Raw genomic sequence first — 25,395 nt, forward strand, 5'->3', positions numbered from 1 at the left:
GCTCCGGATTTTTTCTGTTGTTGTTGTTGTTGTTGTTGTTGTTGTTGTTGTTGTTGTTGTTGTTGTTGTTGTTGTTGTTGTTGTTGTTGTTGTTGTTGTTTTCTGCTTGTTCCTCGTTTTCATTCTTACTTTGATTTTGTTTTATCTTTATTTAATCAAACAATTAATTAAACATTGTTCCAAGTTTTTCAGGACTGCAGGCGAACGCGACCCGCGTTCAGACGGACAGACACTCACACACATGCAACACACTCAGGAGGCACGCACACCGTTCGTAGGTGTGCGGTGATACAGGCCTACGCCAGGTACTGTAACGGGATGCTCTTGAACAACTTGCCCAGCAACGGCCACCATACCGCCACCGTCTCCTTCACTGAAAATCATACGTACACACGTTACTTTTTGTAATTCGATACGGATGCGTGGGAATTTTTTTTTTTTTTTTTTTTCAACAAAGATCGGTATCCATGTATGAGGAATTCCAACCCAGGTCAACCCAGGTCGAATTGGCGTGGAATTCCCCATATATATACAGTTATACACTTAATTTCGTACGCAACGCGAATTCCCAAACACTGCTGACAAGGTTGCCAGATAAATAGATACCGCAAGTCGCCGAAAGGAGGCGAAGAGGTAGCCAAATGTAGCCAACCTCCCATTCAACAAATAATCCCTATGCAATGTGAAAACAAAAAATATTTGTTACCGCGCGTCTCAAATCGAAGTACTGTTAAATATGAAAATATATGAAGTATTGTCCAAAACGCAAAATACAAGCGATGATTCAAAAAGTCCGGTTTCATATAAGTACATATTTACTTTGTAACATTGAATGTAGAACTGATCATAAAATGATTCCCGGCAGTCTCTACGTACGAATGTACGAAGGAATTCAGGAGACTTTGGAAAAAAAATAAAATTCGAAGAATTATTACGTAGCATTTAATATTTTTTACTTATAAATCGCTTGTATTTTATAGTTTTCATTTTTCTTTGACACATGTAATATAATAATCGTACTGAACATTGGTATGTGATAAATCACACAATGTTATAACCGATTTTCGGAAATACCCAAAATATCGCCATGTCACGAATCCAAAAAATCTGCCGCGAAAACCAACTTCTGAAGTAGCCAATTTGGCGCAAAGTAACTGAATTTGGCAACCCTGCGACTGCATGCAGCGTCGTCTGTTAAAATTTAATGCGCATGCGCTACAATCCGAGTGCGGGTCTTTGCCAGGGTGGCCAATTGTCTCTAACCTCAAAAATTTTTACAGATGTAAACTGAGCACAACTGCCATTGACGACAGTGAAAACTTTTTAAGTTAAAGACAGTTGGTCACTCTGGCATAAAGCTCTTCTCAAATTCTAGCCCATGCGCGTTAGATTTTAGCAGACGACAAACCGTGTAGTCGTTAGGAATTCACTCTGAACAGTAAAGAATGGAGCAACCGTTTAACGGTTTTAAGAGTGGTTGAAATTTGAGTATTTATATCTCGACGACCAATTATTAAAATCGATTGGGGTTTCTTTTTTTCGGAAATGTGTAGATCGAGCGTTATTTTCATATTCTTTTCATGAAAGTCAATTTATAGGAAGCATATTTATTTGCAATAACGTCAACCATTTCGCTCGGTGACCTCGATGTCTCAAAAGGGTCTCGAATCAGTTTATGTCAAATTTGGACACAGTGTTTTTGAACGATTTATCCTGTGACCCACAATTCCATTCTTCTTCTTAACCGTTGTAATTTTTTATATTAATTAAACAGTAAAGTCAAAAATTCCAGACATAAAAACGAATTTCAACTTCAAACGATCATTTCTTTTAAACAAAAACAAAAAAACAGTTCAATTTTGGCAAAAATGTTAAACTATATAATTACTCTATGTAATAACAAACCGTTTTCTAATCGCAAGTAAATCGGTTTAGCCATTTTTGAGTTACTTTAGGCACCGAAAAATATGTGACTGAGCAAAATGACTTACGTTGTTGTTGCCATAAATCCTCTCTATCACTTGATTCGTACGACAGAAAAAAAAAAGACTAAATAAAGTTCGATCTGCATGTTTCCGAAGAAAGCAAACCCCAATCGAATTGAGTAATTGATTGTCGAGATATAAATTTCCAAAATTCGGTCACTAGCTTTTTAAGCCGTCTACTCGGTATCATCAAGTTGTCTGTAATATTTTTATCAAACGCTAGATCATATTTTTCAATTACTAGAGATAATAATTTTACATAACGTCAGAAACAATACGGTAATTTTACACCTCTTGAAAACGAAAATCTCAGGTTTCAAAAATTTCCATTTCTTAATTTTCTGATCAAATGTGTAACAACTGAAATCACAAATATGATTCGTAATTTTTTGAAGCTACAGACAATTCCCAATGGTATTCATATTTGATAGGTTACAATTTTTCAAGTTTATTCATTTTTTTTCAACCATCATTTCAACTATTTGATTAGGTGTTGGAATTAAAAAGTACCTATTTATAGAATCAACATTTTTTTCAATGCAAATCCGAGAAGAAACACGTGTCAAAATTCAGGTCGATCTGGAAAATCTGTTAAATTTCCATGCACCGATAACAATAGTCATTTCTGATATGTTCACCGAAAGTAAAGTTTTTCACATCACAGATGCTCGCTGCTATTATTTAACTAACTAACCGTTCAGAAACTGATGCTCGTGAAGAAACCATTTTAGTCAATTTTAGGTACCTACTGAATCAAGTAAATTTTTTACAATATCTGAGAAATTAATATTGTCAATTTTGGAGAATAAAAAAGGAGAGTCGAGTGTTTTGCTAAATATGTAGGCCTGAAAAAATAGATAATCGTTGTTAAGAAGTTGGATATCGAAAATTATATCAACTGATAAATTGTCCCTTTCCACATACGTGGATTTGTATCCTAGGTACATCAATTATAATTAACATTAAAATGGCAGACATTTCCAAAAGTTGATGAAATTATTAATCACGACCTTGTGACAACGGCAGTCAACAATATGTAACAAATTGAATACGTAATAGATTCACGGAGGTGTTAGCCTGGCTTTATACTATCCAAACTTGTTTTCATTTTTGATACAGTCATTAAAAACTCATACATCACGTGACGTAACGATTAAGATTAACACGCGGTTTGTAAAGTGGCATAGTTCAAATGGCGTGGAGATTACGATATAACATTTACGGGGGTTGGAACCGGTAGGAATTGGAATTGTACAGAACTGGTTTCTTGAATTTTTCATTCTTCTCTTAAAAGGTCCTACAATCATTCCCAAGCATTCAATTCATCTTTGATTGTTACAAAAATGGTTTCTTCGGTAGTAATTACAGCATGGTTTCATTATCCGTGTCTTAGATGATTAATCACATTGGAATAAGGTCGTTCCAAGGAAATTTGGTCACTCGTGGAATCAGGCCGACAATTTTTTTTCTTCTCCTATATTACATCTATCGATATAAATTCAGCTGCAAAACGTCACTGCTCGTAAAGTTTTTTTTTTTTCTTCTGTCGTAGGTACGAGTTCTTTTTGTGGAAAATATCCCAAAAGATCAAGTCTTCTTTTACCCAAACGATGCTCACGTATGGAGGGTAACATACTTCATCTATATTCTTCAGAGACGCGTGTATCAAAAAGGGGAGTATAACCGTACAGTGAAAATTGACACTAAGCTTCGAAAGTGAATTTTTACAGTGCTTGAATAATTCTGGCAATAAAAAGAACGTGTTTCTAAACAGCAATACAAGAAGTAAAAACTAAAACAATCGGATCCTGAATGATTTTTGATCGACGAATTCGTGTTCAAATGAAAAAGAATCTTTCCAAAGTATCATCGTTCAGTTATTTTCAACTAGCAAAACTGATAGTGAAATGGTTTCGTTGAAAGAAAGATGAGTGGCTTCCAGGAGTGGTCGTATTTCTCTGAGAGGACCCGATACTAGTCTATACATCATACTTTCGTGTGTCAATCATATTATCGATTTATATAATAATTACCTAGTAGTCAAACGTCAGTCTCAATGCTTACGCAGGCTGGGTTAATGTTATTGTTGTGGCGGGAGTTGCAGTTGGGCCTTCTGGCAACCTCGTGATGGGTCAACAAAATCCCCTCCTCGAGCTCAATTATGTCTGAAGATGACTCCGACATCGAGTTCTTCTTCATGTGTTGACCTGTCGTGGAAAAGAGGAACGCGGTTATAATAATGTGAGAATTGCGATAACGCCTCTCAACTGCAATAATAACATCGTGTGACAGAATCACCTTAAATGGAGATGTTACACTGGCTTGTTACTCTGAATCCATCGGCTGGTAAAAGGGTGTGAATACCTTTCACGCAAACTGGGCAAAGCCTTAAGTAGGATGAAAAGAGCATCTTGTGGCTTCGTAAGTAAAGGGATTACCGACAGCAGAACATTCAGCCTTGCACCTAATCTGACGTATGCCGGACTTTTACTCTAATTTACAACCCTCGACCTTCGTCTTCTACTTTCTTCTGACACCTTGATTTTCTTTCTTTTTATTCTTATCACGAGACGATGTGTTCGCGAGGCCAGCAGTTTTTTTTTTTTATTTTTATTTCGACATCTCAATCCCAGTGCCGATTCAACCCTTGTTTCATTCAATATTCAACCCCAGACTTGACGCAATGTCTCCCACAAATAACCGACGTACAAGCACGTAGGAATAACGATCCAAGGATAAAAGAACCGTTTACAAAATCTGCAGTTATCTTATGCGTGCTAATAATAGTGAATCATAAAGAAACGACATCCTTACTATGCATCAATATGAGTAAATTCAATTACCGCAACCTAAGATAACAACAATTCGATAAAAGCTACTGTAATCAGAGTGTTGAAAAATTATTACACGCTTATATTTTGGATGCCAGTTCCCAATGTTTTTCAACTTATTTCGAACATCTCCAAGAAGTTCGTGAAGAATTTTTTTTTCATATAGTCATCTCCAGCATGGGTGAAAATGGATATGTACGAGTAAGCTACGAATCAAATAACGTTTTGAATTTACGTCCGCCATATTGGACCCGCTATTTTGAATTTTATAATTTTTAGTTCAGATTCGTAATCAGCGACTCCAAAAGTTCATAAGTACAAAATTCTAAATGAATCGAATGTAGGTAAGGAAAAATGTATGCACGAAAGTGTCAAGTCGTTACAACTGAATTTGGAATAGTATCTTCTTCGAACGCGTTTTGAGATATAAAGTTCTTTCTCTGTAACGTCGAAATGATGATGAACAAGATTAAAATCACACGTTATAACTACACTTGAACGTGAAATTTCTTGAACAAAGAATTTCTTTCAAAATGAGCCCACAGATATTAGATTTGGATCAAAAACATTAGATTTCAATCATTTCGATCGTGGGTACTGATCATAAAGAAAAAAAATCTCAAATTCTTGATATTGTATCTTTCGTTGTTCGAATTTGCTGTCCGATGGTAAAAATGTTTTCTTCTTCGTATTTACTATTATTAGCACAGACAAGAGATTCACTGAAGATTTTCAAACGGGTTTTTCTCTCTTCTTTCCAAAGCCTTTCTGCAAAATGTAAAGCACAAATGATTCGCTTTGAAAATATCTCCAAGGACTCTCGTGTCAAGAACCTACATGGCGCGATCATCGAACGGGTTAAAAAATTATTCGCCCTGTTTATGAATCCGTCAATTCACAAAACTATCTGTATTTTTTGACACGAAGCAGCTACGCGATTCGATTCCGCTCGACTATTTTTAACAGAGGCACATCGACGTTAAACCCGTTCAGAATTCCGCGTGTATTCAATCATTTCGACAATAAAAATTAATAGACGCTAAATGACTTGTTTATCACACCGATTGATTTAGTACTCAACCCTCCAGCGGTCAGACTCGAGACATGTTAAGTAAATATTCAAGAAACCATAGAATTATAGGCATACCAGTGCTAGTTGAAATCATTAACCGATGTCATTTTTTCTACAATATGATGTTTTTTTTTCACGCAAATTGGCAATTGTTTTTCAATGAAAAAATCTAGCACCATGCATCAAAACAATCAAAAAAAAAAGCACACGAAAATATTCAACATGATTTTGGGGCTAGGGGTCGGCCGTTAAAAAAGTCATTGTATCATCCGTTATTGTAGGCATTTTGTAATCATTGTAATTACGTTGTAATTGTGAAAACGTGTGCAATCGAATAATTATTTTTTATTAATGTGATCATTTGCAGTCGTCTTGTAGTCATTGTGATTACAATAATCATGAAATTCTTAAAACTTTGACCTTGATTACATGAAATTTGAATAGCGCCGGTAAGATAGTCTTATTCGTTGTTCGTTATATGGCAAAAACAAAATCACTGATGATTACAGATGATTACAGATGATTACATATGATTGGTTTGTATCGTGATCGCAGTAGTCATGTAATTAACGTCCCGTTTTTCTGTTTCCAGAGACAAAAAAAAGATATTGTAATCACCGTGAAAATGAAAAGTTTGTTTTGAAGTTCACCTCCAATCATTGGAACGTATGTGATCAATTTTTTTGTTCAACGATATCTCGAGAAATAGTAACCGGATTTCAATGACTCTTGTCTGAATCGACGCAGCTTTTCCAAACATAAAAGTGATTAGATTTTAGGTTCAATTATTTAAATAACAAAATTCCAAAAAATCAAATAAAAATGTCGATATCACGAGAACGGATGGATGGATTTGAATGTAAAATTCATACGGTGATGTTTCTTGGATTGCTAATCACGAATCTAAGGTCAGACTGCTAGATAGAAACAGGCGATTTAATATGGTGAAAAAAAAAATCCAAGAATATTCTGATTTTGGTAGAAATTTGTAGGTGGAGCTTTCCAAGGACGGACTTTCAAAATTCGTAATGGTAGATCCATTAAAGCGGTTCGAAATCAAAAAAAATGGTTATATTTTCATGTAGTATGGTATCCGATGGCTTTAAAATCGTTAATCACGGTTCTGAATTTGTAGTTCGAAATTCCAGTTCGATATTATTCTTTTTCTTTCTCTATGAACTTGGAACCTGCACTGTAAGAATGGGAAGTTCGATGACTGGCACATGAACGGTCTGAGTGTGATTGTTTTTCCGTTATCATACATAAACAAATTTCAATATTCAAAACACGAAATATTATGTATTCGTGAGGATAAAAAATATTTTTTAAATTCATGTAATATCTGTAGTCCGCGATAATTGCGTAATTTTTTATCTCAACTGCCGACCCCTCGCTTTGTGAAACACATTCGAAATGGATAACCACTAATATTTCGATCAAAGCTGCAGGGGTGAATTGATTTAGTCCGACTCACCCAGTGTACCGGGAAGATACGGGCAACTGGTGACATGATTAAAGTTCTGTGACTGCATTTCCTCCTGGTCAGTCTCCCGATGATAAAAGTAGTTGAAATTCGAGACGATGACGGGAACGGGTAGAGCGATCGTCAGGACACCAGCAATCGCGCAGAGCGATCCAACGATCTTGCCCCAAACTCCGACGGGCCTGAAACACGTCAAATTAACGGTAACAACTTTCCGTCGACGAATAAATATATCGGTTTTCAACGTTGTGCGAGGTGTGGTGTCTATTTTGTGTTGGCGTGTCGAGGAATAGTGTGGCTCTACTTGCAGGAGGTTCATCTGTGAATAACTAGTGCTGCTTGTCTAATTCAAGTGCTCTCTAGGTCTATACTAGACTAAGAACTAAGCTAAACTTATAATTGGCTAAATAGGCTCGGTACATTCTATACTTTCGTAAAATCTCACCAAACTGACTACCTACTTAATTTTCATGTCTGGCTGGAGGCAAAGTTTTGATCTAAAACGTTCTTTCTCATCGTTGTCAAACAACTTGGAACAGGACGCCACACTGCAACTTCTGCGAACATTGCAGCAATTGACACTGGTCTTTTTACCCACCGCTAAACTTCCATCAACGATTCCATACCCCGGAAGTATGTCAAGTCCCATGACCACTCATCAGGGATGAGTTTATACCGAGGACCAGTGTTATTGGGAGCGAGAAACTCAGTGATTACAAAATTGTTTTCGTATGATAATGTCCAACGAACGCACGACTATTAGAAGCAGTCTCGTTCCTAGATTCCGGTATTTATATGCTGTAAAAATTATGGATCTTTGAGATGAGACGCATAAAATCATGGATGTGAAACACATGGGGATAAACAGTCGTGTGGTGTCGCGGTGACAGCACTAAACTCTATAATCAACATACCGACTTTGCCTCAGACCTTACATTATAATTATTGGTTATGTGCACCAGCCTCTAAATCTATATAAAATTGATAATAATATAATATAAATATATTTGCAACGCTAAGTCATTGTGCAGCAGTTTAACTATGGTATATAATATGATAAATATAATAACGATCATGATAATCAGTATTAACTTCAAATCCAATCCAATCGTCTACGTGTTCTTAGTTTAGTTAGCAAACAGAATGTATTAACAAAGTAAAACAAATGTACGTATTCCGGGACAGTCTCTTGAAACTTGAAAATCAACCGCGCATGCGCCAAATAATTCGATCTCATTGGTCGGCGAAATATTCCTGCAGCGATATTCTTGTCTTTGACGCAAGCGGGCCAACTTACGCAAAATGTGTACGTTTGAATTTTCAAAGAGCACAAGCATTAAATTCCGACCGTTCTTTGAAGAATCAACTTTCCAACCCTACAACAAATGCTTCCCAAACCTTTCCGAGTCGCTACCTCGATTATTTGAGATTCTAACCTCGAAAATTTGTGTCAACTACATCGCCCGCAGATACAGTCCGACAACTGAAACTCGGGATGGCAAGCCTGCACGAAGAGCCGATAAAACTCGCGCATGCGCACTTGATTTTCAAGTTTCAAGATATCGTCCCGGTATGTACATACACAGTGTATATATGTATATACTGAGAAACAAAAGTCGAGAAAAACAAACGTTAGTATAAAATATATATAATGTTGGTATATACGAAAATATCCCATGTGGATGGTGTTGGCCAAGGATGACCGAGGAATCCCTTCGTCAATTGACCGATTTATAAGCACTCTGACAATAGGATGATTATACCGTGTGAAACATGAAACAATGAGATGTCAAAGAGCATGCCTCTCTCAAGACTCTTGATCTCTGAATCAAAGTATGTACATGCATGGATTCGTGTAACCTTCAGATATTCGAGGACCTGCTCTTCAGGAGCTGCATTGGTTGCGTCAAACGCTCGACGGTGACGGGAATTCTTAGGTTTCATGAGGCTTCTACATGTTCGTGATAGTTGCGTTAATTTTACGATAAATTCGATGCAGTTAATAATTTGTTTTGATGTGTTGTTTCACAGCAGGAGTGGCTACGGGGCGAATGTTCACCCCGTGAAACTGCAATTAACGAACGACTGTATGCACCTATTCCTCTGTTATCGAAAAATTGGCGGACATGGGAAACGGTGAAATTTTGTCTGTTCCCAATTCGCCAACGAAACGGGGTGAGGGAATGCATGATTCGTTTCAAATCGTGACACAAATAAAAAACATCATGTGTATATAATAAAAAACGTATGTGGCGAAGATGATCCAGTCGCTGGGTTCATCCACCTAAATCTTCGTGGTGCTTGGATCTTTCTTTTTCTTGTTAGTTATTATCTCCCATCGGATGTTCGTACATGCGTGTTGGACGAGGTGACATATCCGTTTGTGATGCGGGTAAGGTGAGATAAAAAAAAAAATGAAAAAAAAATAAACAACCACCGACAAAAAACAACACTGCAATTAAACGCACGCCGCGAGGAACAAAGAATTTTTTACAAAAAATTATGTTCGCCAGTTTGGATTGTCGAAAACATTTCTCTAGAAATTTTCACTTGCAAAGAGCCGATTCGTTGCACGCGAAGTCCGTTTTAAAATGTCAACGACTTCCGTGAGTTACAGTAGCACGAGTCTTGTATAATTAAATAAATGAATGAATGAAAGATTGTAAAATAATGTAACATCTACGTAGAATGAACACAACTGGCAGAAGAGTTGTAACAAAATTGGTAAGGTGAAAAAAGAAATGCCAATGATCAGAAGAACGAAGGAAAATAGAAAACATATTAGATACCCAGGTAAATATATCAGTGTGCATAATATGTTGTTGTTAAACACCCTGCAGTTATGATTCAAGACAGTAAAATGGCATTCGTGTGAGAAATGAAAACAAAACATTCCAATCGTATAATAGGGTTATACATATCAGAGGATAGATAAGTGAATAATTCGATGTGTTGAAAAGCAGAGAAAAAGAAAGCGAGAGAGAGAGAGAGAGAGAAAGAGAGAGAGAGAGAGAGAGAGAGAAAGCGGATCAAAAGTTGGTGTACGATAGACGTTAAAAAGTGATTTGATATTATTTCTGAATTTCAAGTGAAATGTGAATGTCGAAGTGAAGAAGAAGATAATGTCACAAGACGAACCGTACGCGTAACCACGTACTCGTCAAAGAGATGCAAAGATATGGATATAGATGAGCGAGAGAGAGAGAGAGAGAGATAAAGAATCATCGATGCACGGTGGAAATGATCTATGTTCGATGACAAGTAGTAATGGCAGTAGTAGGTATGGTATAGTATTCTGTATTGTTAGGTATTGTTGAGTATAGTACAGTACTTAGTAGGTGATCAACCAACCAGCCAATCAGCCAACCAACCAACCAACCAACCAACCAACCAACCAACCAACCAGCCAACCAACCAACCTATCAACCAACCAACCAGCCAGCCAACCAACCAACCATTTAGTATAAAACCACGTACAAACGACATAACTGAAGAGGAGCATACTGTGGCAGATAACTAAAAATGTTAATGAAAATGAGTACATCATACGTCATGTCACCATAGCCCACGGTCGTCATCGTGACAACGGCCCACCAGAAAGCGTCCGGAATGGACTTGAAGAATGAATTCTCGGAGCCGGCCTCCGCGAAGTATACAGCCGACGAGAATAGCACCACACCTGCAATACAAGGGAGAAAACTCGTTCAGAAGGATTAAGTCGTAGCGTGTACCTCATGTCCCCGTAGCCCACGGTCGTCATCGTGACGACGGCCCACCAGAACGCGTCCGGTATCGATTTGAAGAAACTCTCCTGCGAGCCAGCCTCCGCGAAGTACACCGCTGAGCTGAACAGGATGACGCCTGAAACACGGCCCCTTTCTTTGCTACTACTGCCGCATCTACTCAACATTTTTTCCGTTCAAACTCTGCCTGCCTAGCACCTTCGTCTGCTACGTAATTTCATTCATCTTCTTATCTTTTCTTATTCTTTTTTGCTTTTCTTTACCTCTCGTTACCTCTTCAACCGCGATAATATCGACACTCTCCACCTCTCTGTCTTCTTCGCGTCTGGGAGAAGGTGTATTTTTTTTTTATTTTTTTTTTTGCCCAAAAAATGACGACTCCATTTTTCAAATCATTTCACGTCAGCACGTATCATGTGCAGTGACGGTGTCTGTTATCTTCAACCCTCACGCTGCACACGGTCTCTTTTGTACAAGACTCGTTTCACATCGGGTTCGCTGGAGACCCCAAAATGAAGAATTATTGGAAAGAAACGGAGATATCGATTCAAATGATTCGAAAAAATGTTTGGGATACTCTTTAACTATTATAATTCAAGGCAAATTAGTTGAATATGAAATGAATAAAAAAAAAACATTCATAAAACAACAAAATACCGGAAAATTGATCATTCTAATCAAAAAATCATAACTCACTGAGTTTGGAATATTTTTTTGGTGAAAATCGACCGAATAATTATCGAGACACAGATATTGAAAAAAAAAAAAAAAAATATGAAGATACCACGCAATGAAAAAAAGGTATTTATTTGAGTGAGCAAAGTTGCATTTTTGGAAAAAGAATGAATTTGAACACGGTGTGCAGAGTAGGGGTTAAAGATTGCCTGATTCTGTCGATAGTTCCGAATACATTGTCAAAACGGAAAGAAAAAAAAATAACAAGCTCCTTAAGAATTTTGTACGCGGCAATATTGTTTCAGTGCCTGCAGATTTTCAAAAAACGAAAACATCAATCCCACTTGTTTAATGATGCATAATTTTTCATTAGAATATCACATTTACCAAAAATGCGAATGAGTTTTATGAAATTGGTATGATAAATTTGAAAAATGCATAAATCTCGTTTCGATGTTATGGATTACCTTTGAAATGCAGCATGTGTTATTAAACTTAATTGTTAGTTTATATCGGTAAGAACAAAAGCCTTTTTGCCGAGTCACGACGAGCTTTGAGAGTCATAAAATTTAAGAACTACTCTCTTATGATTTGACCAAATGAACGGAATTTTTTTAGTACTTTGTCATCGTCGTGATGAAAAGAGCTGAAATTCCTTATTACGGTAAAATGATATTTTATAACCCTACATCAAATAAGAAGCAAATTATTCATCTTGTATTTCGTATGTTTTATCGCCTGTTTTATAAACTTTTCTTCTGTCACTTTCCGTTTCGTTTACTATCTGCACTACTCTAATTCGTGGTAGGCTAATATTGTTATTCACTACTCAGAATACAAACGCAATCACTTTTCACTTTGTTTATGTTTTCCCATGAATATTAAGATGAACGTTACGTACAAAATGCGATTATTTTTCATCGTCACTTTGGGTTAAATATCTTTTATCTGCAGCAGGACAGTAATTCTAATTATCAAGTTGACACGCGTGTCATTCACAGCAACGTGTTGTTAAATTAATTTACAATTATTATGGATGTACGGGTATAATGTTAATTTAAAAAATAATAAGAGAAAGAAAACCAAAATACAAATATCGGTGAATGCATCATATGCCTGTCTATTTTGCAAGTAACAACGTATGTAAAGGTATCAATCGATTGGCGGGAATATGTCGAATCATCTTACATAAAAATCGTTTTATGAGTATAATGCTTGCTCGGCAATTATCGTTAATGCGTAAAATATACAGCAGTTGTAGTCCGGAAGCCATAAAGAAATGGACACGTCGACTGCGAAGCAGCGAAGAAACTTTGTATTAATTTCTACATATTTCGACCCCCTTCAAACGAATCCATTGATAAGTTAACCGGGTAAAAAAAAAATTCTTTCCCTATTTGAACGTGTTTTCGAAGATTGTAAAAAATCAACGTTTTTCGGATATTATTTTGCGAGAGAATTTTTTTTTTTTTAACTTCCAAGCGTCGCGTACAGAAACCCGTCATTTTCCATTAAAAACTCTGCGTATAATGTAAATATCTAGTAGAATTTCATAATTTACATAAACTAAAGAGATCCAAAAAGTTTCTGCAACGTTCTACCGAAATTACGTATATCTTTCATACCTCTTTCAACGTTAAGAAAAATTCTACTTTTAATGCTTAAATTGTTACTCGACTTTACCTTGAAAAGTCTATCAGCACCAGGCAACGAACGCAAAAAGTTGAAATCATTTATCGTAAATCACGGTAACTTGTTTAAATTTTTTTTTTTTTTCCTCGTTTATACCGATAGAAACAAAAACTGTTTACACAACTAAAGACGGATACTTTTCAACGGGATCAAAATACATACGGTATAATAACATCAAGTTACCTCGTTGATTCCGCAGTCGTAACACGCGGCCATCCTTCACTGGCCCCTGGAAAATCACTACAATCAATACTGGAAACAATCACCGGAAAAGGTGATAGCGGATGGCACTTTTGCTTATAACCTGCCGAACTAGAAGCATGAACTCCGAAACATATCATGATTTATTTAACGTCGGTCATTTTACGAGTATCAACCCTTGACCTGCATGCCGGGGTCAAAATGACCCCACGACATCTTCACCGCAAGTTTCATGTGAAAAAATATTCGAAATCTGATCTGATTTGATCCAATGTAAACAATAAAATATCGTAAGAAACTTTAATTCATCGTTTTCCAAAAATTCAAATACACTCGCTCAAATAGATCACCTTTTTTTCATCGGGCAGTATTTGAATATTTTTTACTCTTTAACATCTGCGTCTTGAAAGTTAGTCAGTCAATTTTCAGCTGAATATATTTCAAACTCAGTATGTTGTGATTTTTTTAGTAGAATGATGCATTTTCCGGTATTTTGTTGTTTTGCAAAGTATTTTTTCATATTACAAATTTCAATTTGCTAAAGATAACTAATTTGCAGCGAAATATAATTTTTAACCCTTTGAAGCATACATTTTTTTGTTGCGATCAAATTCCTTGAAACTGGGTACGTAAAGGTTTTCGAGGTCACTCATTTCGAAAATGAGGTCAGATCTGTGAAATTTTTAATATTCAAAATCACGGATCCAATATGAACGAACAGGATAAATTTTTATATTTTCAATCCGTCATACTGGATCCGCCATTTAGAATTTCACGATTATGGTTTCGGATTTGCTTTCAGCGATCCCAAAAACCCCCGAGCAACAAATTTCAAACGAATCAGATGAATTTTTACATTTTCAGTCCGCCATATCGGTTCCACTATTTTGAATTCTGAAATTTTGACGTCAAATTTGTTTTCAATGACCCCAAAAATTACATTTGTTCTGTAAAAACAGGCAATTTCAACAATTTGTTTATTCATAGCGCTCACTATATTCGCGAAATCATCGTAATCTCTCCCTTAAAACATCAACATTGACATATTAGAATTTCAATCACGGAAAAAAAAAAAAAAACATGACAGCGTCATCTCAAAAACTGAATATAAATCTTGAATAATCAATTCAAAAAAGGTGTCTCACATATGAGACACTGTGCCGAAAAGGGTGAAAAAGTATCGAAAAATTGTTTCAATTCAAGTTACTTGAATCGATATCTCTGTTTCTACGCACTGATTTTTGCTGTGGGGTCTCTAGAGACCCCGGTGTGAGACCATTGACATACACAGGATGTGTGCAGCGTAAAAAAAAACCAAAAACAAAAAACAATAGATTATCGAGTAGTACTTTACTACATGACGAAATATTGAATAATCCCGAGGGCTCGATTATCCGATTTTTTTTTCTGTCGTTGATTTCACGTTAAAATCCAGGCATAGGTAATTTTTACTGTTTTCCAACCTCATGGCGATCACCAAATCCTAACCTATATTACTTGAGAGATGGTTTCTTTCACTAATCCGCACCATCGTTTGAAGCCTGCTCGTACTGCCGGACAGGCAGACAGGCTTACGGGTGCAGCCTAAGTGCCTCGTAAATGTTCAAGTTTGCACCGGTAATTCTCCAGTGAACTTTCCGAAGCGTTAGTTTCACGATTGGGTGCCAACAGAGTATTAATATTCATGGTACTAAAGTAGGTGACATTTTTGTTTCCATATGTTTGGATAAAAAAAAATTTCCAGCATCGCAAGTCCAAAATTTGAAATTTTTACTTCATGTACTTGATCTCGCCAAATTACCGGCTAGACATTGAAAGAAAGAAAATAAAAGATTACGTCATATCAAATTTGAAAAATATCGATCAATCGCGGCAACAGCATTTGCTGCTTTCCTGGAGCTACTATAACAATCAGTTGATTTGCGTTTATTCGTAACAACATCGATGATTTAATTCGTGTTTCCGGACATCGGTTGAACAGGTATTATACCGTTTGAGAAGTAATAAGCTTTAATATCAATACGCTGCGTTGTTTATATAATATAAAGAATGAATGAATTCGGTTAAGGAAAACGAATGGAACTTACCTGATTCAATAATCACTACCTTTTCTAATAATACAGTTCAAAGATTCTATATCAATTCACAAAATCTAAATATAATCATAGAAAAGCTCTTCTATTGTCTATTGATACTGTAGGTACTGCAGTTCCGATAGAATACTTTCGGTAATTAAAAGGGTGTGCCTAATGATTAAAGGTATATTCGTGCCAACACTTCTTTCTAGTGAAACGAAGATTCCATAAAATGAATGCAAAGGTTCTTACGTCCGTCGCAGATTGAAACAACATACTGAACGTAAATTGATTTTTGCTAAACTTTTCGATATCCTCAAATATCAATGCACATCATGACTTCGAAGTAATTAGCAGGGATCAATCGTACAGACTAATGCATTGTCCAGCTTGAAACGTAAGTAACTTTTCTCCACGCGATATAAACGTGAACAAGTGTTATTGGAGCCTAAAAAAATGTATCAGCCAGTGCCGATGGTTCGATTACTTTTATAATACGATATAACAATTATCCGTAATGGAGAAACTCACCAATGAACAGGAAAAAGATGAGCAGGCCAAGCTCACGCATCGAGGCCTTAAGAGTGCGACCTAGAATTTGTAGCCCTTTACTGTGCCTGGAGAGTTTGAATATTCGGAACACCCTGACCAGCCGTATGACCCTTAAAATCGCTAGGGACATCGCCTGGTTGGTACTCTTGTCCTGCGGGCTGACCGGAGCCTTTGGCAGGTTGAGCGTGTCCTCCTCCTCGGCCACCACCGTAGCCAGTGTAATGAAATATGGAATGATGGCGATGATATCGATGATGTTCATTACGTCACGGAAGAAGTTTAACTTGTTTGGGCAGGCGAGGAAGCGTACTGATAACTCAAACGTGAACCAGACGATACAAATAGTCTCTATTAGGAAGAACGGGTCCGTGATGTCCGGCACTTCGTCCTCTTCGATCTTTGTGACATTCGCCGTCGTGTTAAACACTTTGTAGTGCTTAAACTCGGGGAGGGTCTCAAGGCAGAAGATCACGATGGACAGAAGGATTACGAACACGGATATGATGGCAACGACTCGCGCCGCCTGCGAGCTCTCCGGATACTCGAATAGCAGCCACACCTTCCTCTGTAGCTCGTGCGACGGTAGTGGCTTCTCCTCCTCTTTAATGAAACCCTCGTCCTCCCTGTCAATCATCACAAAACACGTTCAACAACAAGGTATTTTCCTCGAAAACTTATAAGGATGGTATGTTTTTCAGGGAAATCGCACTGCGACCGTCAGATTCGAGGAAAGGACCTTCTCAGTATGCACTGATGTAGGAATTAGCCCCAACATTAAATACGCGACTATGCGATAGCCTTATTATCATCTTACAAGGAAGGTACCCCAGGTCGATATCTCCGATTTCACTTTTTTTGTAATATGTTATAGTAGACTGAGAACTAAGCGACACGTATTTTTTTCAGCTGCCATTAAACACTTTGAGGGGGTGAAACCACCCTCCAAAGTTGGGCATGCCAAAGGGCGATTTGGCAGTTTCACCCGGAAGAATGTAATATTTTTTAACCAATCCAACTGGAAAAGTTTTCTTGAGACGAGAAATGAAAAATGTAATTTTTCTCAATTGAAAAAAAATAAACTGCCAAATCACCTCATGACATGCCGTAATTTGGAGGGTGGTTTCACCCTCTTCATGTTTTTAATGGCAGATGAAAAAAAAATGTATCGCTTGGTTTTTAGTCTACTATAACATATTACAAAAGAAATGAAATCGAAGAGATCGACCTGAGATACCTTCCTTGTTAGTTACGTTTACCTTCGTACTAACGTAAAAAATTATGGATGTTGCTGAATAAGTGGTTGCTCGATTTACTGGGAAATGGTTCAACGGGTTGCAAAAATTTATAATCTATTACAGGAACTTCGTACAAGTCAACAATTGAACTTGTGCTTGGTAAGAATTCTCGAACATCTAAATACTAAACGATATCTAACCAAGCAGATGTTACCAATCGAATGTGGTTGAAAACGTTTTTCAATAAAGCAAGAATCAGTGTAACATTTTCCTTTCGTAAAAATCAATCTCTGGGTCGCTAATGCATAAATTAATATATAACGGTGAAGACAATTTCTAGATTCGTTATCCGGAGCATGATCAAGGGAAAAGCAGACTTAAGGCAAACCGAGAATAATACCAGGATTCGATGAACGAATTGTCATAGTTGCAGTAAATCAGTGCAGGTATCACAATTACCCCCAATCATCGTATGATCGTTGATCGTTAATTTTTTTCACCCACTTTGCATGGCTGTTAAAACGTGATGTGATTCATTTTGAAAACTTGAATACGAACAGCCAATGAATCTATTCTCAGTTGCAGGATTTAAATTGTCACACGTTATGTTTACATTATACTGCAGAAGGTGACGATGCGGAGAAGTAGGCATGGCTTACTTTTTGTACTTTGAAACAAGGGGGTATTTACTTATAGATCGGGTGACAAGCGATTTCAATGATTTCAATGATTTCAATGATTTCAAGCGATTTCAAGCGATTCCAATAAATTTCAAGTGATTTCAAAACAACTGCTTTTCAAAGTGGTTTGCAATTTCCAAAATTGAATAAACGTTCGATTTCAAGCGATTTTGAAATTAGAGGTGATTTCAAGTGATTTTAACTGATTCGGAAATGACTTCTCTGGATTGATTTTCGATTTCAAAAAGTAAATACACGTGTCATTTCAAGCAATGTCAAGCGATTGTTAGGTATTTCATGTGATTTAATGTGATTTCACGCGATTTCACGCAATTATACATGATTTCGAGTGATTTCAACTAAGTTCAACCGATTTTAAAGTGACTGCCTTCTAAAGTGTTTTGCGATATCAATAACTGACTACCCCCTCGCATTGAGAGCCGACTATCGAGTAGCCGGAAAATTATATTTCACAACAATTGTAATACGAAATTCTTTTCCATTAAAATGGCATCAAACTGAAGTTGTAAGCTAGTTCAGAGACAGTGTCTCATTAATTTCACAAGTAATAAAAGCCCTCCGGATCATTCCAGCCTCAATTTCTCCCGCGAATTACGATCTTGACACTAATGCCAATCAAACTCAAAAAACGTTAGACCTTTTGCCCTTGCATTATACTCCGGTACCATCAAATGTAGCGACGGTCGCATTGTTGTAAGCACCGTATCGTTCCCTGGCGTGATTGAACTCGCGTTGTTTTAAAATGGAATCGATGATCCCTCGTACCTGAACTTGTTAGTGGCCATCTCCCCCAGTTCGTAGAATTTGATTTCTTCGGAGAAGACATCGAGGGGCACGTTGACCGGGCGTCGAAGACGACCGCCGCTCTGGTAGTAGTAGAGGATCGCATCGAAAGAAGGTCGATTGCGGTCGAAGAAGTATTCATTTCGCAGAGGATCGAAGTACCTTATCCGCCGCGCTGGATCGCCAAGCAGTGTGTCCGGAAACTGGTTTAGCGTGCGAAGCTGTGTCTCAAACCGTAACCCGCTCACCTGTATCCAGGATTAAGAGTAAGAGTAAGACGTTACATTCAGAAGACGCGATCGTCACATCATGGATTTACACATTTCACTACACGAGTTTCAATCACGGTTACGTTTTCGTTACAGATATGTGACGGTTCTTAGTGGAATTAGGAGAAGAGACAGAGAGGCAGAGAGAGAGAGAGAGAGAGAGATAGACGAGTTTGGGTCGAAAGAGTTAGTAGATCTACGTAGCTCGAGAATATAAGACGTGTGACGATAATTAGTTGAAGCGTAAATCCTGGCCAGGTAGAAATTTTAACCAAATATAGGACCGAGAATACAAAGACTTCACTCAAAATCTTATTTTACTCATTTTCAACGTCACCGTCTTCTGTACATATATATATACGTCCGACTAAAAAACCTCTCTCGTCTCAATTTTATTTCACGGACAATTTTCTCCTCACTCATCGTTTCATCTTTTTATTTATACATCTGTGTGTTATTTGTTATTTATCATGTGTTTGTTTTTTTTTAAACCATCAGGATAAGCTTGTTAGACCTGCGACGAATAGTGTCCCTTTAATACTGTAATCATAGAATAACGAATTTGAGTAAGAGTGGAGAAATGAAAGAAAAAAATCGAAGTTCCAAAAATTATACAAAAGACTCAATTTCTCTAGTTGTCTGATTTTACGTTTTTATATCATTTTCTTATTTTATTGCTTAGATTGTACAAGAAACTAAAATCCTTACAGGTACCTAATCAGGCGTTCAGGCGTACTTTTTTTTCTTTTTTTTTTTCTATTATTCTTTCCTCCTCCCTCGCATGATATCCAAGCTAATCCGAACACGATTCTTTGTCACGATCGTGCGAACTGAATAACCCAGATCGAATGTAAGATTTTAACTCAGTGGGATGTTTAATCTTGAAGCCACACCCAAAAAGCTTCCTGCCAATCGATCAATAGTACTTAAAACCATATATATATATATATATATATATATATATATGTATATCATATAATATACTCGTATTAAAAACCCAATGGAAGTTACAAATTGATGTATCGATCAGTTTGTAAACCTTCGATGCTTCTATGTTATTCCGAGAGTAAACAACAATCCTGAAAGCTCAGTAGTTACCGTACGTTCTAAAAATACAATTTTCGATACTTTTGTGTAAAGGAAAAATTCAACGATTATCGAATCACCGGCGAACATGATGATGGGATTGATCATCGTTTTCTTGAAATCTTTTGAACTAAACAATGAGCAGGTTCACTAAAATTGTTAAGTTGATTTTACTATTTTTTTATGTGTTACTAAGTGAAAAATAAGTACAAAGTACAATTTAAATGTTAAAATTACAATAATTAGAGTCATATTTACTAACAAAGACGTTACAAGTACACTGAGAGAAATTTTTAGTTCCGGCTACCGCTCGGTCCTCAACTATTTCCTTTTTTTACCACAATCGAAAAATACAGTTTTTGGTAGAAAATGAAAATTAGTTTTCTGGCTGTTACCGGAAAGTCTAGTAACCGTTACTATTCTTTCTCATTACGATCACTGTTGCTATATTTTCTTGCAACTGTTGCGAAAGTTTAATGCTCGTGCAACAATAAATTGACGTTAAAGCCTTGTTTAACTAAAAAAGTCGAGTAAACCTCCCAAACTGATTTTGCGTTGCAATTATCAAAAAAGGATCGACAATATCGAAAAATGGTTAGGCGTACCTCGTTTTTCGCAACTCGAACAATATTCAAACAGTTTTTTCAACGATCCCTTTTTTCCTGAATTTTTCTAGTTACTATAACAAATGAAATTTTTCTCAGTGTACATAACACAAATAAAAAGTGAACCTGCTGGGACATTAAGTTTAGTTAAATTTTTCTATCAATTTACTATCATTCACGTGCAGAAATGAACAAATGCGGACTTTCAGATAAATTTTCTAGTTAGCCAAACTGCTAATATAACTGGTTACTATAATAACGTTTAACGTCGATCGTTTGCACGGCGAAGAGTGCGGAGAGAGAAGATTTGAAAGGTGATAAACTGTCATTTGGCTACTGCTACACGTGTTCAAATATGAGCTAACATCGTAAAGCGGATAGAGGAGCGACAGTGGCAGATGGTACCTCACCAACTACCCGAAAGCAGCTCAATGGATTAGTAATGGCATTGTTCCAAAAAGATTTCCAATGATTAAAGCAGCATTATTCATTGGGTAACATTCTGATGATACACGCAACTCATATATTTTCACTGTATCTTTATTCATAGCGAATACTTATCGAATGGCTGACGTTATGACCTGAAAAAGTCTATTGGAATGTTAACTGGTACTAGAGCCAAGGACTTTATCGTAAAGCCGAATTGCTACTCTTCTCTAATTCTCGTTTGTAAATTTTTCAACCAATTTCATCACCGTTGAATTCTTGTTGCAGAAATAACGTTAGTTCGTCTCCACGCCTTTTGAAGTATGTTGTAAATGTATAATCGTTCCAGGAATTTATTGCTACCGGTTAATAATACTTGACCCTCGACTAAAAATATCAATCTTTAGAAAAAAAAAAAAAAAGAAACAACAAAAAAAAAACAAAGTATAACTTGAGTAATTATCCCGTATAAAAAAGCATCGTACGTATTGTAATTTAAATGGTTTACCGCTACGGAAATAAAACGAATTGCGGCAGAAGCTTTGGGATCGTTTTAATCGACGCAATGCAGTCGTGTCAACCTCAGAAGACTAATAATTCCCTGGCACATGGCAATCTCGGTGCTTATATACGTGGTTCCCGATACCGAGGTGAACTTGGACTCTAGCCAACTTTCGGCTCTAGGTCACTACTGTCTTGGGTTAATCTTACTCCAACGGAGAACCCATAAGACGATAAAAATAAACACATTCTCGACAATCAACCGGACGATCTCAAATGCGGCAGCTATGCGGATCAGTATGAAAATATCGTAAATTTTCGCCTAACCGATTCTACACGCACTTATAATTTTTAACGTCTCTGTATGCACGGTTTCACGACTATCCGCGATATCCGATGTCGATCGATATCGATCGAGCGATCTGCAGTCATGCGGAATTCTCGAAACGATATTTATTTTTTTTCTTTTTTATTTATTTGTTTTAAATGTAAATTACGTATATATTACATAACCAAACATGTGCCGATAAAATGTATCGATCGATAACATTCGACACAATTCACGACGCTAAGTGAAACATCATTTATTTAAATTCGCCGAGAAATGCTTCGGGCTAATTATTTTCTCAGACTAAATCCGTAACGTTAATATAACAAATCCTTTTACCAGGATTGATCGTTCGAGTAAGAGTAAAATTCGCTTAGGTTCGGTTGGTTTGGGTGCCGTTGATATAACAAATCCTTTCACTAGGACTGATCTTTCAAGTAAGAGTGAAATTCGCTTTGATATTTCAAATTCTTGATTCTTGAGGCTTAAATTTTTACCGCGGTCATTTCGCGAAGCGTAAAATGAAGTTCTATTCTCGATGTGTGTGAAAACGCGTTTTGTTAAACGGTTAGCAAAGTTAGTCGTATTAAAAAATGGTAACGCTTTCTTTCATTCGCTTTTGAACACGTGTCAAGAATCATCACACAGAATTTCGAAAGAAAAGTCTTGAACCATTTTTAGCATCATGGTCACATGGAGCTTTCTTCAAAGTTGATTTTACTAAGAAAATAAATTCTTGTTTGGATTTCGAGTATCTAACGAATGTAGTGATTGAAATGACATTGGGAGTACTATATTTATCGCAGTGCAGACTTTGAAAAGTTTTGTTGCAAAATAAAACGTGTATTCCAAGGCTGACGAACGTAGGTTCGTTAGTATAGGTACGTTTGAAATTACGTGTCTATAATTAAATCTTCCCTGACCTTTGCCTTTGGCCATCACTGTTTATTACTTCATTAGCGTTACGTTGTTCGCATTACATTCACACTACTATGTAGTGTTCTGTTCAATGAACAATTGGCAACTCGCACTTTACAGAGAAATTCATGGAAATATATTATCCGCATTTTTTTATACAGGTGTACTGAAATATACCGTCTGGCTTTATTTTTCAAGAATGTTTCTGAATTTTTAGAAATCGTTCTCACGTGTGAGTTATTTCTTCAAAATGTTTTTCTGATAACTGTACATACGATCCTTGGAATCTCAGTAGAAATAAGTTTTGGCAATCAAACTTGCCGCGATCAATTTTAAACAATTTTGACTTGATTTATTTTGCATGACTCGTTTTCGCCCTGAAATTACAAGAAAATGTGATGCAAATACCTGTTTAGTTGTCTACATTGAGAGAAATTATTAGTTCCGGTTACCGCTCGGTCCTTAACTATTTTCATTTTTTACCACAATCGAAAAATATAGTTCTAGGTAGAAAACGAAAATTAGTTTTCTAGCTGTTACCGGAAAGTCTAGTATCCGTTAATATTCTTTCTCATTACGATCGCTGTTGCTATATTTTCTTGCAACTGTTGCGAAAATTTAATGCTTGTGCAAGAATAAATTGACGTTAAAGGCTTGTTTAACTAAAAAAAGTAGAGTAAACCGAACAAACTGATTTTGCGTTTCAATAACCAAAAAAGGATCGACAATAGCGCAAAATTGTTACCCGTACCTCGTTTTTCATAATTCGAACAATATTCAAACAGTTTTTTCAACGATGCCTGTTTTACTGAATTTTTCTCAGTGTACACTAAATTTTCTTGTTATCAGAAGAAATAAATATTCATGCTTGGTTCGCCTAATTTTTTCAGTTGAATAAAGTTTTGACGACGATTTATCGTTCCTTCAACGTCAAATTGCCGTAATGGTTACCAAAAGTATCGTTCAAGTGATCGTAACCAGAAATAATGAGCACATCTTAAATTCTCACGTTACAGCTAAAACACTCATTTCTATTTTGTGCCTACAACCATATTTCTCGGTCGTGTTATAAAATGAAACTTGATGCTGAATGATACGCCAGTCTGCTAATTCGACAACAGGTACTTAGAAACCTTCCATTTCATACCTGCTTCACCAATCCAGTGTTTTTAACTGTGCACATATGATGTTTTTTATGTCAACTCCACAGATCTATTCCTCTTATCATTTTTAATTCACTTCACGAATTTCAATACGATTCTCCAGTATCAAAAAAGTACTCCAGAATTTTCTCAAATCATCCCGACCCATCTCAAAATCAGCCTTTTTCATAAAAATCAAAAAATCCCATAACAGGATGTCTTCTCAATTTGTGTTGTTTCGATTTTTTTTTCTTTTTCTTTCAAAATTGAACATATTTAACAAACCAAACACTAATATTCCGAAAATTCTCAAAAAAAAAAAATTCCAAAAATTCTGTGTTCGTGCGTCGAACTATTCAGAATTGACTAAATCATAAAAAATTAACGGTTGGAGGAGAAAGGTATAAAAAAAAACTTTAGGATCAGGTACTGTTTTGCAATCGGAGAATCGTGTGAAAAATTCTTAAAACGAACCGAAAATGGTGAGAGAAAATCACTGGTCAAGTTGACATGGAAATTAAGCCTCATACGTACCTCCTGTTCTGTCGAATTACTGAAACGCGGTCATGTTTTATCGCGGATATATAAAAAGTTAGATGAACATTTCTTACGTTGATGACGACCCTTTCACAGAAGTCATGATCGTGAGGTATAGGCTCGAAGTGTGTGACGCCTGTGTATTGGGTGTGGGGGTTTGGCCCGTCCTCGTCCTGGCTGCTGAGCTTTGGCAGCGATCTGTAACAACGAAATCGAGGGTTAAAACACCGTCAAAAGTCCCATCCTTTGATTCGCCTGATGCCTACGCTAGGTTAGGTTAGGTTAGGTGAGGTTAGGTTGGGTTACGAAGTGGTAAATATTGGTAAACGGTCGGTAAGTGCGTTACGTAAAATTTTGTCAACATTTCGACCCGATTAGGGGCCCTCCTCACAACGAATCGATTATTTATTCAACTGCCAAGAACATAGAATTCAACAGTTAGGAAGATGAGATCAATAGATATCACAATATTAAGAATTATCATCCATTGTACATTGGAGAGTAACATTCCAAATATTTATTCCAACTAACAAATCTATTATAAACAATTAAGGG

The 25,395-nt window shown here is 36.6% G+C and overlaps 1 protein-coding gene across 10 annotated transcripts in view; it reads right to left on the bottom strand.

Moving 5' to 3' along the window:
- Positions 1-30: 30 nt before the first annotated feature.
- shaker (potassium voltage-gated channel protein Shaker) overlaps positions 31-25,395 on the bottom strand; it is a 261,818-nt gene continuing 236,453 nt past the window's right edge. For 6 of the 10 annotated variants that reach the window (XM_046635189.2, XM_046635187.2, XM_069137888.1 and 3 more), the window contains 7 exons: positions 24,915-25,038; positions 19,011-19,276; positions 16,289-16,932; positions 10,921-11,050; positions 7,363-7,553; positions 4,019-4,192; positions 32-373 (listed from right to left, as the gene is read on the bottom strand). In XM_046635189.2, the coding sequence (XP_046491145.1) occupies positions 4,026-4,192; positions 7,363-7,553; positions 10,921-11,050; positions 16,289-16,932; positions 19,011-19,276; positions 24,915-25,038 (1,522 nt within the window). In that variant the 3' untranslated portion in view covers positions 32-373; positions 4,019-4,025. Of the gene's footprint in view, positions 374-4,018; positions 4,193-7,362; positions 7,554-10,913; positions 11,051-11,102; positions 11,233-16,288; positions 16,933-19,010; positions 19,277-24,914; positions 25,039-25,395 lie in introns of those variants that run through there. The other 4 variants (XM_046635183.2, XM_046635185.2, XR_006884271.2 and 1 more) reach the window with 4 other exon arrangements.

The sequence above is a fragment of the Neodiprion pinetum genome, chromosome 7 (genome assembly GCF_021155775.2).
Source record: "Neodiprion pinetum isolate iyNeoPine1 chromosome 7, iyNeoPine1.2, whole genome shotgun sequence".
In the NCBI taxonomy this organism is placed as follows: Eukaryota; Metazoa; Arthropoda; class Insecta; order Hymenoptera; family Diprionidae; genus Neodiprion; species Neodiprion pinetum.